The 17,268-nt window shown below is 38.4% G+C and overlaps 1 protein-coding gene across 7 annotated transcripts in view; it reads left to right on the top strand.

The window, feature by feature from the left end:
* The window catches only part of CFAP44 (cilia and flagella associated protein 44), a 158,714-nt gene that overhangs the window by 22,995 nt on the left and 118,451 nt on the right, over positions 1–17,268 (top strand). For all 7 annotated transcript variants that reach the window (XM_042998754.1, XM_042998752.1, XM_042998753.1 and 4 more), the window contains exons 7-14: positions 2,639–2,855; positions 5,064–5,178; positions 8,941–9,105; positions 11,048–11,203; positions 12,119–12,166; positions 12,944–13,043; positions 13,579–13,673; positions 16,795–17,004. In XM_042998754.1, the coding sequence (XP_042854688.1) occupies positions 2,639–2,855; positions 5,064–5,178; positions 8,941–9,105; positions 11,048–11,203; positions 12,119–12,166; positions 12,944–13,043; positions 13,579–13,673; positions 16,795–17,004 (1,106 nt within the window). The remainder of the gene's footprint in view (positions 1–2,638; positions 2,856–5,063; positions 5,179–8,940; positions 9,106–11,047; positions 11,204–12,118; positions 12,167–12,943; positions 13,044–13,578; positions 13,674–16,794; positions 17,005–17,268) is intronic.

Here is a 17,268-nt window from a genome sequence, read left to right as displayed (position 1 = left end):
TACAGTTGTTTCTGCACATTATTAGATTCGATTTGCTAATATTTTGTTGAGGTATTTCACATCTATGTTCATGAAAGATACTGTTCTATCGTTTTCTTTTCTTAAACTGTTATTTGTTACATCAATTAAGAATAGTAAAAATAAAAGTTTTTTATTTTACATTCACTTACTCCTTCTTCAGTGCTCTTCATCTCTTTATGTAGATGTGTGTTTCTGACCTATATTATTTTCCTTCTGTGCAGAGAACTTCTTTTAACTTTTCCTACAAAGCAGGTCTCCTGGCAACAAATTCCCTCAGTGTGTGTCAGAGAAAATCTTTGTCACTTTTGAAGGATAATTTCATGGGGTACAGAAGTCCAGGTTGGTGGGTTTTTTCCCTTCAACACTTTAAATATCTCAGTCCATTCTTCTTGCTTGTGTGGTTTCTGAGGAGAAGTTGGATATAGTTTTTCATTCTTCTCTAGGTAAGGTGTTTTTCCCCTCTTGCTTTTTTCAGGAGTTCTTCCTTTATCTTCATTTTCTGTAGTTTTCTGGGCATTTATTCCAGTTAGTAGTCTCTGAGCTTCTTGGATCTGTGGTTTGGTGTCTGATAGTAATTTGGGGGAAATTCTCGGTCGTTACTGTTTCACATACTTCTTCTCTTCCTTTCTCTTTTCTTCTCCTTTTGGTATTCCCATTACACATACATTGTATCTTTTGTAGTTGTTCCATAGTTCTTAGATATCGCTTCTGTTTTGCTCTTCAGTTTTAAAGATTCTATTGATATATTCTGTAGCTCAGAGATTTCCTCAGCTGTGTCCAATTTACTAATGAGCCCATCAAAGACATTTTTCATTTCTGTTACAATGTTTTATGTCTCTAGCCTTTCCTTGTTGTTCTTTCTTAGGATTTCCATTTTTCTGCTTACATTGTCCATTTGTTCCTGGATATTGTCTGCTTTATTCCCTTAGCATATTAATCATAGTTGTTTTATTTATTTATTTAATTTGTATTTATTTTTGAGAGAGAGATAGAGAGAAAAAGCGAGAAGCAGAGAGGGAGACAGAGGATCCAAAACAGTTTCTGTGCTGACAGTACAGAACCTGATGTGGGGCTAAAACTCACGAACCATGAGATCATAACCTTAGGTAAAGTCGGATGCAACTGACTGAGCCACCCAGACACCCTAATCATAGTTGTTTTAAATTCCCAATCTGATATTTCCATATCTGTGCCATGTCTCGTTCTAATGCTTGCTCTGTCTCTTCAAACTGTGTTTTTTGCCTTTTTGTATGCTTTGTAGATTTTTCTTGGTAGCCAGACATGGTGTAGTGGATAAAAATAATTGCTGTAAATAGGCTTCTTATAACATGGTGGTAAGGTGTGGAGGGAGGGGAAGTGTTCTATGGTTCTGTGATTAGGTCTCAAATTTTTAGGGAGCCTCTCTTGACCGAACTTCATAAATGTTTCTTAGCAGTTTTCCCCCCTCAGGTGGGACGGGATGGCTAGAGTTGAGTATTTCCTTCCCCAGGTTATTTAGGTTGGTTAGGCTTTTGTTAATTAGTTTCTCCTGAGGACAGGCCTCATTAAGAGGAGCAGAGTGTTCTGGTGTATTTCAATTTTTTTTTAAATGTTTATGTATTTGAGAGAGAGGGAGGGAGGGGGGAGGAGCCGTGAGAGAGGAAGACACAGAATCCAAAGCAGGGTCCAGGCTCTGAGCTGTCAGCACAGAGTTCGACATGGAGTTCCAACTCATAAACTGTGAGATCATGATCTGAGTCAAAGTCACATGCTTAACTGACTGAGTGTATTCTGGTGTATTTAAAAATGGTTCCTATTCCCCTCTCCCTGCTGAAAGCCTGAGGGTTTTTTCTAGGTGTTTGCTGTGGGGACCTGGTCAAGCTCCTGGAGATAAAGCTCACAATATTTTGAGGGCCATCTTATGACTGGGCCTTCCTGGAGTTTTTAACTCTCAGATTTGTCCATGCTGAGCCTCCAGCAATTCATCAGTGGTAGTTCAGGTTTTACTACCTGGCTCGGATATTTTGGCTATTTCTGCTGTGAGTCCCTGCTATAGTAAGTTGCAAATGCTCGTGTTCCCCTGTTGTATCTCTCCAGTCTCAGGAGCAGCCGTTTGCCCTGTGTCCTTCCCTCACTTATGAATCCAAGAAAAGTTGTTGATTTTTTAGTGTGTTCAGCTTTTTATTTGTTGTTAGGATGGAATGGTGACTTCCAAGCTCCTTACATGCATAACCAGAAACCTGAAGTCCTTAATTTTTATTTGGCGAATTTTCCAGTGGCAAGTTTCTAATTATAGATTGATTTCTTTCTGCTATCTCACACGATTTTGGGTCCCCCTGCCCCCATTTCATAAACTGGAATGTGTTCTCAAAAACAATCAAAAGTGTTTTTCTCTTGCAAAATGTGATTAAGATTTCTTCACTCTCCCCACTCACGTAATATAATTCATTCTAAAGCCAAGGGTGATGAATGATTTTGGATTGTTTCTTTGGGGATTCTTGGCATTCTTTCGTCAATGCTTATCACCAAGGATGCTTGCTTGCTCTCTCTTTCTCTCCTTTTCCTTTTCAAAAGAATACACTTTAGAAAATGAGATAAGTGTTGCCTCTGTTCATTGGCCTCCCATTCACCCTTTCAGATGGGACTGAGCTGGCTTATGCTTACGTGGATTTTAACTACGATGGTACCTTGCTAGCCTCTGTTGGCAGCAGCCCTGATCACACGCTGACCATCTGGAACTGGAAAGAAGAACAGCCCATACTGAGGACAAAAGCTTTTTCCCAGGAAGTTTTTAAGGTTACTTTCAATCCTGAAGATGATGAGCAGCTGACTACATCGGGATCAGGCCACATCAAGTAGGTTGTGTGACTGATACAGGTGCTGGTAGATTATCATTAATGATATTTTCTAAGAGGTGACCAGCTGGAGACATCTTTGCTGATGTTAACATTAGGATAATTTTTAAATGTGTTACCTTTAACTGTAGTGCTGCTTTTCTGATTGGATATGGGGATTTTCTTACCTGAGGGGCACCTGGGTGGTTCAGTTGGTTAAGCGGCCAACACTTGGTTTCGGCTCAGGTCATGATCTCACCACTTCGTGGGTTTGAGCTCTGCATCAGACTCTGGGCTAACAGTGTGGAGGCTGCTTGGGATTCTCCCTCTCTCCCTCCCTCTCTGCCCACCCCCCACTTATGCTGTCTCTGTCTCTCTCAACATAAATAAATAAACTTAAAAAAAAAAAGACACTATAGATAGAAAGAAGGGCTTTTATTTTATTTTATTTTATTTTATTTTATTTTATAGAAGGGCTTTTAAATGTAGCCTACTGCCTTATAGGCTTTACCACCTCAAAGGGTTTGTATAATGTCTTACTAACATGGCATGTTGACTTTTCAGACCCACCATTAAACTTGTAGAAATACTGTATGATGGATAAGTCATTTTGACTCTGAACTCAGTCTTCATCTGTAAAATAAGAATTATAACAGAATCATTCCTAACCCAGGGCCCTCAATACTAAATTGCAACAGAGTCTACTGTTGATCTCAGTCTCTGGGTCTAAATTTCATGTCGTTTTCACTTTATCATACTCCGCTCTATTTTCTAGGATGGAATGATTTTGTCCTGTTCTGTCTTCATTCTACCTTGTCTTAAGCATTTATCTAACAATCTTCTACCACCACCCTTGGACTGCTCATAACTAGATTTCCAGCGTCCTTTTTGAGAAAGACATTTTTACCTAAGTTTCTCTTAATTCAATTTAAACCTGGCCCTATTCTTATTCATTCATTAGAAATATAGAATAATTGAACAGATTTTATTTAAAAAAAATTTTTTTTTAACGTTTATTTATTTTTGAGACAGAGAGAGACAGAGCATGAACGGGGGAGGGTCAGAGAGAGGGAGAAACAGAATCTGAAACAGGCTCCAGGCTCTGAGCTGTCAGCACAGAGCCTGACGCAGGGCTTGAACTCACAGGCCGCGAGATCATGACCTGAGCCGAAGTTGGCCACTTAACCGACTGAGCCACCCAGGTGCCCCTAATTGAACAGATTTTAAATAGAAACTTGGGGGAATTCTCAAGTAATCTTCTGCTAGCTATAGGCTAAAAATGTCCAATTCTTTTACATTTGCCCATCATTTAGTAAGGTGCATATTTTCTATGTACTGTGTCTTTGTAGAGAGATGGAAATGGAATAATTTCATGTGTGAAGTGCTATGAAAGAAACAAAGCATATGGAAATGTGTGAACAGAGGACCTACCATAGCCTTGGAGAAGGATGTTTGTTATTTAAGCTTTTGGCTTCATATTGGCTTGTTGATATCATCCATTATCTATTTTATATCTGGTTGGTAGACCAGATTCTTTTTCCTACATGGTTTTCATCATCTGACAGTTCATTGCTTAGACTATTAATAAGAAATATTAATGAATAAATGTTGATTATTACTGCTTTTATGTGCTAGGCACTGTTCTAAGCATTTTTCAATAATTTTATGAGGTTGGTACTAATATGCTCACTGTATACATGAAGGAATGAGGGCACAGTGTTATTTAGAAACTCACTCTTAAGTTACACAGCAAGAAATTAGAATTTTTTGGAAAACTTTTACATGTTATAAAATGGTAGTATCCAACAGAACTTTCTGCCAGGATGGAATGTTCTGTGCTATCCAACCTAGTAGACACTAGCTACATGTAGCTATTGAATACTTGAAATTGGCTGGTCTGACAGAAACACTGAGCTTTAAATTTTATTTAGTGTTAATTTATTAAGTCTAAGTTAAAATAGTCAAACTTGGCTACAGTTGACTGCATAGGACAGCGTGAGTCTCAGATATAATATCCACAAAGGCAGGGAGTTTATTTTGTCTGTTTTGCTCAATGCTGAATTCATATTGCCTAGAGCTTTCCTGACAGGTAGTTGATACTTAATACATATTAGATGAATGAATAAATGAGATAATATGTGACGATGAAACATGTAAATGCTTGGGTGATAATAAAAATAAATAAAGCCTCTTTGAGGTACATTCAGTCACCTTCTGGTTTGTTTACAGGTTCTGGGAAATGGCTCTAACATTCACTGGTCTCAAGCTTCAGGGTTCATTGGGTCGATTTGGCAAAACAGCCACTACTGATATAGAAGGTTACATGGAGCTCCCAGATGGGAAGGTGAGTGTAGCCACTATTCTACAATAATAAGATTATGTTTCCAAGTGATGAAAATAGATGAAAGCACATTATACATTGTGAAAAGCACTGCCAATGTTAGTACTAATGAATACTATAATTGTGAATATAATGAACATTTCATTTTGCTTCTTCAGATTATCAATTTTAATTAATATACTTCCACAGAATTGTTCTAATCCACATATAAATATTATTTTTGTTTTGTGTCTACTAAATATTATACAAACGCATAACATATTTAACATATTAACATAGTGACATATTGTCGCTTTTTATTACGTCATGGAGTTGCAGTGTTTATAATGTTTATCTTTCCCTCCTCTTTTGTCATGATGGTCCAAGAGGACTTCCTGGGTCAAAGTTGTATATAGTCTTGCAGCTTTTGTTTTTATTGTCAGATTATTATTTAGGAAGATTGAACCACCCTATAGTGGCTCCTACAGACCCACTGTGCCTGTTTATTCTGTAACATTGTTAGTTTATCTTCTCTCTTCCTCTTACAAAATTTATGGGCATCTTGCCTATAGGGTCAGTTCTGCATTAATGATGCATTTGGCTTCCTATTAGGATGAGTTATATAGTATTATTTGTGAATGTCTCCATTATAAGTAAATGCCAACATACAAATATAATTTTGAGGAACAAAATGGGATACCTAGTAGATATTCTCTACCTAGTATCTACCTAGTAGATATTCTCAATCTGAAATCATGTTGTGTGGGAGGAAATAACAATTCTTGGATGCTGGTTAAATACATATCCAAACCTATAAAATGATCATAAGTCATTTTAGCTTCAAATTCTGAATCCTACAAGAATTAAGCTAGGATAAAGATGGTTAAAATATGCCACAAGATAGATCTTTAAAAGGTTCCGTAGGATTCATGTGTATGTAGGGAGAAAAGAAGCCATTTTATTTATTTTTAACTTGTTTTATTTTTTATTTTTTTAAATTTATATCCAAATCAGTTAGCATATAGTGCAACAATGATTTCAGGAGTAGATTCCTTAGTGCCCCTTACCCATTTAGCCCATCCCCCCTCCCACAACCCCTCCAGTAACCCTCAGTTTATTCTCCATATTTATGAGTCTCTTCTGTTTTGTCCTCCTCCCTGTTTTTATATTATTTTTGTTTCCCTTCCCTTATTGTTCATCTGTTTTGTTCTTAAAGTCCTCATATGAGTGAAGTCATGATTTTTGTCTTTCTCTGACTAATTTCACTTAGCATAATACCCTCCAGTTCCATCCACATCATTGCAAATGGCAAGATTTCATTCTTTCTGATTGCCGAGTAATACTCCAGTGTGTGTGTGTGTGTGTGTGTGTGTGTGTGTGTGTGTGTGTATCACATCTGCTTTATCCATTCATCCATCGATGGACATTTGGACTCTTTCCATACTTTGGCTATTGTTGATAGTGCTGCTATAAACATGGGGGTGCATGTGTCCCTTCGAAACAGCACACCTGTACCCTGTGGATAAATGCCTAATAGTGCAATTGCTGGGTCGTAGGGTTGTTCGATTTTTAGTTTTTTTGAGGCACCTCCATACTGTCTTCCAGAGTGGCTGCACCAGCTTGCATTGCCACCAACAATGCTAAAGAGGTCCTCTTTCTCCGCATCCTGGCCAACATCTGTTGTTGCCAGAGTTGTTAATGTTAGCCATTCTGACAGGTGTGAGGTGGTATCTCATTGTGGTTTTGATTTGTATTTCCCTGATGATGAGTAATGTTGAGCATTTTTTCATGTGTCGGTTGGCTTTCTGGATGTCTTCTTTGGAGAAGTGTCTATTCATGTCTTTTGCCCATTTCTTCACTGGATTCTTTGTTTTTTGGGTGTTGGGTGTTTTGGGTGTTTTGTTTGTTGGGTTTGGGTGTTGGGTGTTTTGGGTGTTTTTTGGGTGTTGTTTTTGGGTGTTGAGTTTGATAAGTTCTTTATAGATTTTGGATACTAACCCATTATCTGATACGTCATTTGCAAATATCTTCTCCCATTCTGTCAGTTGCCTTTTAGTTTTGCTGATGGTTTCCTTCACTGTGCAGAAAAAAGAAGCCATTTTAAATGAGAGACACACAAAAGGAAATGTTTAGAGTTAGGAATAAATAGCTAATATTCGGAATTCTACTTAGGAGGGAGCATTTATGTTGGGAAAGAGTGGGAAACTAGGTTGAGAAGTATGGTTGGGTCCTAGTTAGTGTATGAGGAGATTAACAGCCAGCCAGAACTACTATACATTGGAAGAGTAGAGTTGAAAATGAAGTTATGTATTAATCTGGCCACAAAATGCCAAATGAGTTGGAGGAAGGAAAATCTGGAGTCAAGGAGATGACCTAAGAAGGAAGATATTACTTTCATTTCATTTTTCAGGACAAATGGAAAAAGAAAGCTAGACGTGAGTGACATTTCAGAAGGGAAAGTCTTCCAGGTATCAGTGGCTTTGGGTGGTTTTGTCACTGGACAGAAGAAAGCAAGTCGAGATAAAGATTATCCAAAGTTAGCTGAGGTTTAATAATAGGTAAACCAGGTAGAATGGATAAGATTAGTAGACTGGGGATGTAGAAAAGATGGAGTAAATTACTTGGCATGAAGGAAATGGGGTGCAGAACGCTGGAGCAGGCAGGCAAGAATTAGATCCGAGTTTCCCCAAAGGTGTTTCATGGAATATTAGCCTGCACGGAATCTCTGTAAAAATAAGACTTTCCTGGTCAAATTCCTTTGTATCTAGAAATTTCTTTCAGTGACCTATATTAAAGTTTCCAGGGGATCCTAAAGAAAAGAAAGTTGTCTGATTTTGTTTATCCAAGCATATGTCTTCTGAGTTAATGTTAGTCAGAAGAGGAGCTTTTGAGCCAAGGTTCCTGGGTGAAAATCCTGATTCCTATTGGTATTTTGTGCAAGCCACTTAACTGTTCTGTTCAGTTTTTTTCTTTGTAAAATGGGAATAATAATAGTTAGGACTCCTATTGATCCATATGATTCCCTTGTGTGAATGAGGAAAACTATGTTTTCTGGGAAAATAAAGTGGCCAACCTGCATAACTGTACATGGTACCCTCAATAAATATACCTAGTTCATATGAGGTTTTAAGATTAATGTATGTAAAGTGCTCAAGTATCACTTGGCACAGAATCGATACTTAATTAGTATGACTTGTTATGTAATACCAGTTAAAATTCCTAAGAACTAGTGTTTGGCGGTACATACTTGGATGTGCTGGATTAAGTGGATTAATAGGAACTGGTTCCAGATGATTGTTCTTGTTTGAAATTGGATATTATTATGCTATAATCTTCTGAGTTCAGTAATTTTTCTGAGTTCACAGTTTAAAAAACTTGTAACATTTGATATTATCACTCTTAAAAAGTAGAATCTCATCTATGGAGAGGTTAAAAATGTCTCTAATTTTTGACTCCGTAATTCCACTCCTGGATTAGGCCCTTAAGAGCTAGGCAAAGAAGGCTATTTCAGATATATTTGAAAAATTACCAGCAACTTAGAGCGTAACCACGGTGATGTAACACTGTGCATAATGCTAGGAGGAAACCCATCGCAATGTGATTAGTGCTTGTTTTTGAAGTAGTGAATTTTCATTTCTACATTTTCTTATTTTTCTATACTTACTTTGCTTCTCTTGATTATGTAAGTACAAAATCTTTGAAAATAAATTTCACCTGAATGTGAGGCATAAATATCCATGTTTGTCTGTTTTAATGCACATTCCTCCCTTTCTGCATCCCTGCCAGGTGCTCTCAGGGTCAGAGTGGGGCAACATGCTGGTGTGGGAAGGCGGCCTCATCAAAGTTGAGCTCTGTCGAGCTGCAAGGAAGTCTTGTCATCAGGGTCCCATTAACCAGATAGTGCTGGATGAGGGTGAAGTCATCACTATTGGGGCAGATGGATGTATTAGGGTAAGTTTTCTTGACGCTTGGTCAGGAGCGCCCACATCAAAGACTTACAGATCGCCCTACTGGTGTTATCAGATTTTTACTTCTCACAAAGGTCACTTTATAAAGGACATCGGTGGTCATTTACTCCTACGGCCAGCGCATTTAAAATCATACTTTCCTTGTGGTAAATATTTAAATTCTAGTCAAAATTAATTAATTTATAGCATCTTAGCAGTGAAATTTTCTGAGGGGACCTTTTGTTATTTTGATTCTCTGGTTGAAATAGTAGTTTGGGAAAATGAAAACCTATTTTAGCAGACTATAAACAGTGGACACAGGTGTCCTTTCAAAACACACAGTGTGAATGGGTCATGTTTTAGGGATGAAAGTACCAAACATTCTTATTTTTGACTGAGGTTACTAACTAGAAATACACTCAAAAGTGAGCTGATAGGGTTTGCCTGTGGATATTCCCCTCTCTTTTCTCTTTACACTGGTGAACTCACTTGTCCTCCCCTGTGGACACTATCTTGCCCATGGTGTGGGCTAAGCTGGAACATTGCTCCAGCATCTAAGTCCCCCTAGTAGTTATCAGACCACTTCTCCCACCCACCCATGTATATGGACCTTGCTGCTGCTGGCAAACCTGGAGGCTTATGATTTGCCCTGTGGTCCTTTTGGCACATATTCCTACTGGTGCCTTTCCAAGAAAGTGGTAGTATTCTCTGGACTTTCCTTAGGAAGTATTATTTTCAGAAGTAAGACTGTATTTTAGAAAATAATCTCATCACCCTGTTGACATATATTGAGATTACAACGTCTAGCTATATCTCTCCCAGTCTGTCTTCTTACCATTGGCTTTTTGAACCCAAGTATAAATTTTTGCGTTTACCATATTAAATTTAATTTTGTTAGATTTTACTAATTGCTCTGGAAATTTTTATGTCCTTTCTTTTGTCATATAGCATATTTACTGTCCATCTAAGATATAGGTCACCCCAAAATGTCAAAATACCAACTGAAGGGAAATCTCAAGATTAAAGAAATTAAATACTTCACAGATGGTCCTTTAATGAACACCACTAATTTCTAAACTGGCTTCCTTTTTAAATGTCACCCTAATCTCTTTAGTCTTTTATAGTAAATCTCTACCTCTAACCCTTTGGGAAAAATCTAGCCCAACTCCCAGGAGTCCATCTGACCTGTGGATCTGGGTCTCTCCCCTGTGGGGCTAGTCTATGGGACAGCACCAGTCCTCCCTGAAGTTACTTTCCCTAAGGGTGAGTTATTGAGTATGGGTTAACGGGGTGGGGTGTGTCAACAGATCCATCCAGGGTGGGCTCTGGCACTTTGTGCAGGAAGTCCTTCTCAATCTCTCTGCTGTGTGAGGTGAAACTGCTCCCTCATGCTTTCCATAGTGTTCTGTTGTCTGTCCCAGAACAACAATCCTTACCTGAATAGTACAGTCTAAATCAATGATTAAAAACACTTTCTCATGACAACCTCATCTACACACCTTTTCTCTGCTTGTAATGAGGATTGAGTATGGATCATGAAGTCTATTTCCCCTTTCCAGAGGCCCACTGGTAAAATCAAAACAGGGCTCATTATAGTGTCTTGCCAAATAACCAAACCATTTACTCCAAATGGCCACTTTACATGCAGAAAGACCTGATAAACCCCTTGACATCAAGTTTACTCTGGGCTAATTAGAATTTTTATTCAGGCTGAGTTTTCTCACTAAGCTCCATCCATACAAAGGAAACGATCATAATTTATTATCCTCCAGTTGGAACCAATATCCCAGGGGTTGAGTTTTGGCTGGTGTTGTCATTACCCCTACTCACTAATTTGCATGCAACAAGAAGAAATGACTTTTGAAAAAAAAAGTCAGAGCCTTTTCTTACAGAAAATGTAAATTCAGAAACTGCTGATTGATTGAAATATTTTCTTATTTTATAAGATCTGGGATTTTGAGACCATAGATACTGCTGACACTATAGACGAGACTGGATTGTTAGAGATCGAGCCCATTAATGAGCTTCAAGTAGGCAAGAATGTCAAACTCTTCTCTATGATAAAGATGAGCGACATGGGAAATAACATTTGGTTGGCTCAAGTAAGTTGCATTCTTCCCTCTTGGCTCTTTAAAGTTACCTGCACGTAAAATTAAAGTAGTAACAATTTATTGCCACTGTGTTACTAAGTCCATTTTACTATTAAAACTACTATTGATATATCCTTAATTTTGGGATTTGCTGCCCTACAAGCAATTCTCTACAACCGCATTGGAGATGTAGGATTCATTATAGCCACTGGTAAATCTGCCCAGTTTGGCCTGCACCCATGACTTCCATCTGCTATAGAGAAACCTACACCCATCTCCGCCCTATTCTACTCAAGCACCACAGTAGTAGCTAGGGTCTTTCAATTAATTCACTTCCATCCACTCCTGGAGCACAACAAAACCATTCAAACACTCACACTATACCTAGGAGCTATCACAACCCTATTTACAGCAAACTGTGCTTTAACACAAAATGATATTAAAGAAATCATTGCCTTTTCTATCTCAAGTCAATTGGGACTTCTACACAGAAAACCACTTAGCATTATTATTATATTAAACTATTTGTAATACGAAAATGCTTCATTTATTTTGTGTTCTAAGATATATAGAAGTTGCTTTTGTTAAATTTCAATCACACTTTATTTTTTATAAATGTTTATTTTTGAGAGATAGAGAGTGGGGAGGGGCAGAGAGAGAGGGGGACAGAGGATCAAAAGCACTCACAGCAGCAAGCCCAATGTGAGGCCTGAACTCCCCAACCTTGAGACTATGACCTGAGGTGAAGTCGGATGCTCAGCTGACTGAGTCACCCAGGTGCCCTCAATCACACTTTAAAATATATGTAAACTTTTGGTATTACTGTTTGTCCTTTATTTTAACTAGATCACAGGAAGAAAATTTCTTTTTATTTGATAAAAGTTCAAAATGATAAAACAAACTATTGTTATGTATTTAATTTTTTAGGATGCCAATGGAGCCATATGGAAGCTTGACCTTAGTTTTTCAAATATTGTAAGTTGCCTATTTTTCTTTTTTCCTAATTCTTATAATAACAATCTGTTATTCTTCTTTAAAAGATACTTTATCTTTCTCCATATTTCATCATTGTTCCCATCAAAAACTTGTCCAACATGTCCTGGTCCTGAGAATTTATTATCTCTCTCTCTGATTTTATAAAAAAGAAAAGGAGGTATCTCCTAGCAAAATCCACCAGAAAAGTGGCAATTGACAATGCCTAACGTTATCAAGTGCTTTACAGTTGTCATAAACTTATGGCATTTTCATTTATATGATCTTCTGTAACCCTCACAGTTACCCTGATGAGCAGGTAGGCTTTTGCTATTACCACATTTTACTGGTGAAGAAATGGAAAGCCTGCAAGTACAATTCCAATACTTGCTTTTCCTAATTCCAAGAGTCCAGGACTCTATCTAACTTATGCTTTTAAAAATTTCTATTCAGATAAAATCACACATGTGTTATAGGGTTATACATATAAATCTATTATTTTTTTAATGTTTATTTTAGAGAGAGACAGAGTGTGAGTAGGGGAGGGGTAGAGAGAAAGGGAGACACAGAATCTGAAGCAGGTTCCAGGCTCCGAGCTGTCAGCACAGTGATGGACACAGGGCTCGGACCCACGAACCATGAGATCATGACCTGAGCCGAAGTTGGACGCTTAACCGACTGAACTACCCAGACACCCACCTATGTATATATTTTTTAAACTTGATCTTAATTTGATGTTAACTTACCTTTGAGATCTGATAGGGTCTCTTTTATTATCAGACCCAAGATCCAGACTGCCTCTTCTCCTTCCATTCTGGAGCTATCGAAGCCTTGGCAGTCTCTCCTCTCACTTATCTCATGGCCACTACTGCCTTGGACTGTAAGTAGAACTCTAAATGAAAATATAGCTGGCCTCTTTTGTTTTGTTGTCCACATAAAATTTTCTATGTGTTTGATGAAAAGCACTTGACAGTTTTTCCAAAAGGAAGCCTCTTGCTGCAAGAGAGGTGAGTTTTTACATAGGGGAGAGAAACTGAAGTGCAGCAGCCTTGGTTATCGTGAGAGATTAAGGGTACAGTAAGTTGCTCATGAAGATGCTATTCATTTTGGCATTATCCACATTCATGCTTTTCCTATTTATTTTTCACCTTCGTTCTTTCTTCCTCATGTATGGTGAATCTATGTGGGCTGTGCAAGGTGAACTTGATCAATAGTTGTTTTCTTTATTATCCATGCTTGCAAATTACCTGGTTGAAGATATACATGTAAAATTTTGACTAAAGAAAGCCTATTAGATTATTGGTTCATTGAACTATTTGTGAAATTTCTTGTTATAATGCTCAACATGTAAAGGAAGCCAAGGTTATTTCAAAAGATATATATAATTTATTTCTTTTAAAACTGGTTTTCTATAGGCTCTGTTCGAATCTATGATTTTGCTGGCAAAACTCCTTTGGCTCAGATGAGATTCAAACAAGGAGGTACCGCCCTCACCTGGGTACCCCGACTGGTGAGTTTATTATGATGATCTTCTACTAAGATCTATTGGTAAATATGACCTATCAGTGTTATTTCTTGGAAATCTATTTTATACCCTGGGTTTTAGAGGAAAACAAAAATTTTAACTTAGTTTATTCACTCATAATGCAAATCTAGTTCAGATCTAGTGACAGAGATCATATCATTACCTTGCTTTTGTGGTTATGGTCCTGTTTTAATAAAAATCTATTTTTATGCCACCTGCAGGTTAGTAATCACTCCATGTTACAAAATTATTGCCCAGCAGAACTTTGGGTATCTATCCTCTATCAGACTCTGATTTCATTCGTTCTAGTTATATTCCTGGTGTGCCTGCAGTGTGCTGGGGCTTGTTCTAGCTTCTGGGAATGTAACAGGGAAGAGAAAGACAAAAATACTTGCCCTCATACACCTTATGCTTTAGTGGGAGGGAGGAAGCAGAAATGGACAATAGAGAAAAATAAGTAACATACGTGATAATGATAAGAGCTATGAAGAAAATTAGGCAGAGGTAGGGAATTGCTCTTTATCCATTACAATGCAATAAACTACCGTAAAGTGTAGTGGCATAAAACAGCAAACATTTTATTTTGCTCACATTTTCTCTGGATTGGGAAATCATGGTGTCTGGGGGCTGGAATCACGTAAAGTCTTCTTTATCACAAGCCTGGCATCTGGGCTGAAGGCTAGCTAAGCTGGGCGGTCAACAGGAGTGCCTGCTTAATGGCTTCTCCTTGTGGCTTGGGCTTTACCACAGCAGGGTGGCCTCAGGACAGCCACATACTTCTTACATGGCAGCTAATGACTCCGAGATCTAGTGTTTCAATAAAAGGCCGAAGCTGCTGGCCTTTTATGACCAGTCTCGGAAGTCACATAATGTCATTTATACCATACTCACTTGAGTGAAGCTGTCACAAGCCCCACCCAGATTCAAGGAGGGGATTTCTCCGTGGGAGGCATGTCAAAGAATTTGCAGCTATTTTTCAAAATATCATGGGAGTATTTGGGGAATGTTTTATCTTTACTGTTTTGGGTTGAAGTCAAAGAGAAAATGTTTCAGGACCAAAATAAATGTGGACATGGCTAGAATGGAGGAGAATTTAGTGACAGAATCAAGACCAGAAAGACAACTCAGGCCAGGGAATAGAAGCAGAACAATGATGAGGTTTAGAACAAGTAGAAACCACAGAGTATTTGTCTTACCAAACCTGGCTCGCTCTATTCCATTTCATTTACACTCTTACCTGAAGTATTTAAAATACAGCTATATAATTAAATAATTTATCAGATGGTCATTCGATTTCCATAGAATGTTTCCCTTTTTTAGTCTCATATCCAAGTAATGATCATTGGATATCATGCTGGAATTGAAATGCCTTTTCTCTATGCCCTCTCGCTTCTCTAGAAAACTCTGTCTTTATGACTCAGCTTAGGTCAAACATCATCTCCTCTACATAGCCCTCTGTGACCCTATCTTCTAGTAGAGCTAGGTACTACTTCCTCTGATTTTTTTTTTTAAAGCGCTGCTTATATACCAATTTTATGACACTTATCATATCACAATGTACTAAGATAAACTGCTTTATTGTATCTTTCCCACCAGACTGTTCTTCATGGTGACAACCACACTTTATTCTTCTTTGAACCTCCAGTTCCTCTGTAGTACATTTAGACACTCAGTATATGTTTATTGAATGAACAACATTCAAGGAATTGGATGGAGTACAGTTTTCTTATTACCAAGATTCTCATAACTGCCTGGCCTCAGGGATGATCGCTCTGCTCTAAAGAACAGCAGGGCTCTTGCCTTTCTCCTGAATGCCTTCCAAGATAGCAGATTTAGTATATTCAGACGTTGCTAGATTTCTGTCTCCAGCCCATACTTCTTGGAGCTGCAGACCATGTGCCATCCTCATTTTGAGTTTCCCAGGGGACCTCAATCCCAATGTGTCCAAGACTAGATTCATGATACTCTGTTGGCCTCCCACCAGCCCCCCTCCAAAACAATAATGGCAGCAACAAACCACACACACACACACACACACACACACGTGCTTGGCTTCCTCCTAGTGTTACCTAACTCAGTAAATGTCTCAGTAATCCCTCTGTCCTCCTCCCCCATATTCAGTTGTCACCAAATAGGACCATTATAACTCTCTCTAAACTATGTCCATATCCCTCCTCTCTGCAATGCCACCTCAAACCCAGTGATCATAATCACTCTCCTGGAGTAAGGTAGCCATCTCTTCAAAGGTCTCCAAAGGTCTTCCTGCATCCTATCTAGGCCATCTCGGTTCTGTTTTGCACAATGCATCTAGGATGACTTTTCTGAAATATCAAGTCTGGTCACATCACCTCCCTTACCCACACATACCCAAGCCCCCAACTAAAAACCTTTTAATGGCTTCCCACTGCTCTTGGGATGAAGACTATCCTTATAAGCTACTTTTTGACCTGGTGCTTGCTTATCCCCCTCTCTGGCCTCTTGTGGAAGCCCTGTTCCCTCACTCAGTCTGCTGTAGTCAAACTTTTTCCTGAGTTACGTTCTTTCCTGCCACATGACCTTTCCACAAGCTATGTCTTCTCCCAGGAGTGTTTCTCCCACCTCCCTAGACTTAGTTAATTTCTGGGCATCTTTCTGATCTCTGCTCCACCATCTCTTCTTTAAAGAAGTCCTCAGTCTAGGTCAGCTTTCTTTGTTATATGCTCTCCGAGATCATTTCTTTCCTTTAGTGTTTATTGCTGTTCAGAATTTGACACTCATCTGTGTGATTAATGTTTGTCCTCCCACTAGATCCTAAATTCTGTGAAACCAGGGACAAACTGTTTATGCACACCCTTGGGTAGCTGGTGATAGGTGCCTGGCATGTGGTAGAAGGATGCGCCGCCAACGTTTGCTCCAGTGCTTGAATTGCCATTATTTACCTGTCTCACGATCAGCAATGATCAGGAGCTGTTCTAAAATAGAGGTTACCAGAAAGTGATATAAGGAATTAGCAGTGAACAGTCAATATTAAATTACTTAGCTGAATAAAATACAAAGTTATCTGTTATGTAGCACAACTTTCTGAATCAACTAATTTCACATTTGTTGCATTTAATTTTTATCCAAGGTAAGCTACACTGGAGCACAGATTATCGTAGGATTCGAAGATGGAGTTGTTCGAATTCTTGAACTTTATGATCCAAAAGGGCTCACAGTTTTTGCAGGACGGAAGAAAATTTCAGATGCAGATATTAATTTGAAACAGGTTTTCAAGCCCCATACTGCTCGTGTCACTGCCTTAGCTTATGAACGTGATGGAGAAATTCTAGCTACAGGGGTAAGTGGTAGATTTCCTTTTGTTTCTTATTGAGCTTTCATGGTTCAACTTGTCTTATCAGTCTTCCTACTTGATATAACGTATTTGCTGAGGTACACTTTTTTTTCTTTTTGCTGATGTGCAGTTTTGAGAAAAATGCAGTTTGCTTTCTTTGTGTTCATATTCTTTAAGTGTAGTCAGTGCATGACATTTCAAAATTTTCTTGCAAATTGAGTTCTAATGCTTATTTTAAATGAATGGAAAATTTCAACTGGGAATTATGAT

The sequence above is a fragment of the Panthera tigris genome, chromosome C2 (assembly GCF_018350195.1).
Source record: "Panthera tigris isolate Pti1 chromosome C2, P.tigris_Pti1_mat1.1, whole genome shotgun sequence".
Taxonomy (NCBI): domain Eukaryota; kingdom Metazoa; phylum Chordata; class Mammalia; order Carnivora; family Felidae; genus Panthera; species Panthera tigris.
The sequence above is the reverse complement of the archived record's forward strand: the minus strand, read 5'-3'. Positions and strand labels throughout refer to the sequence as shown.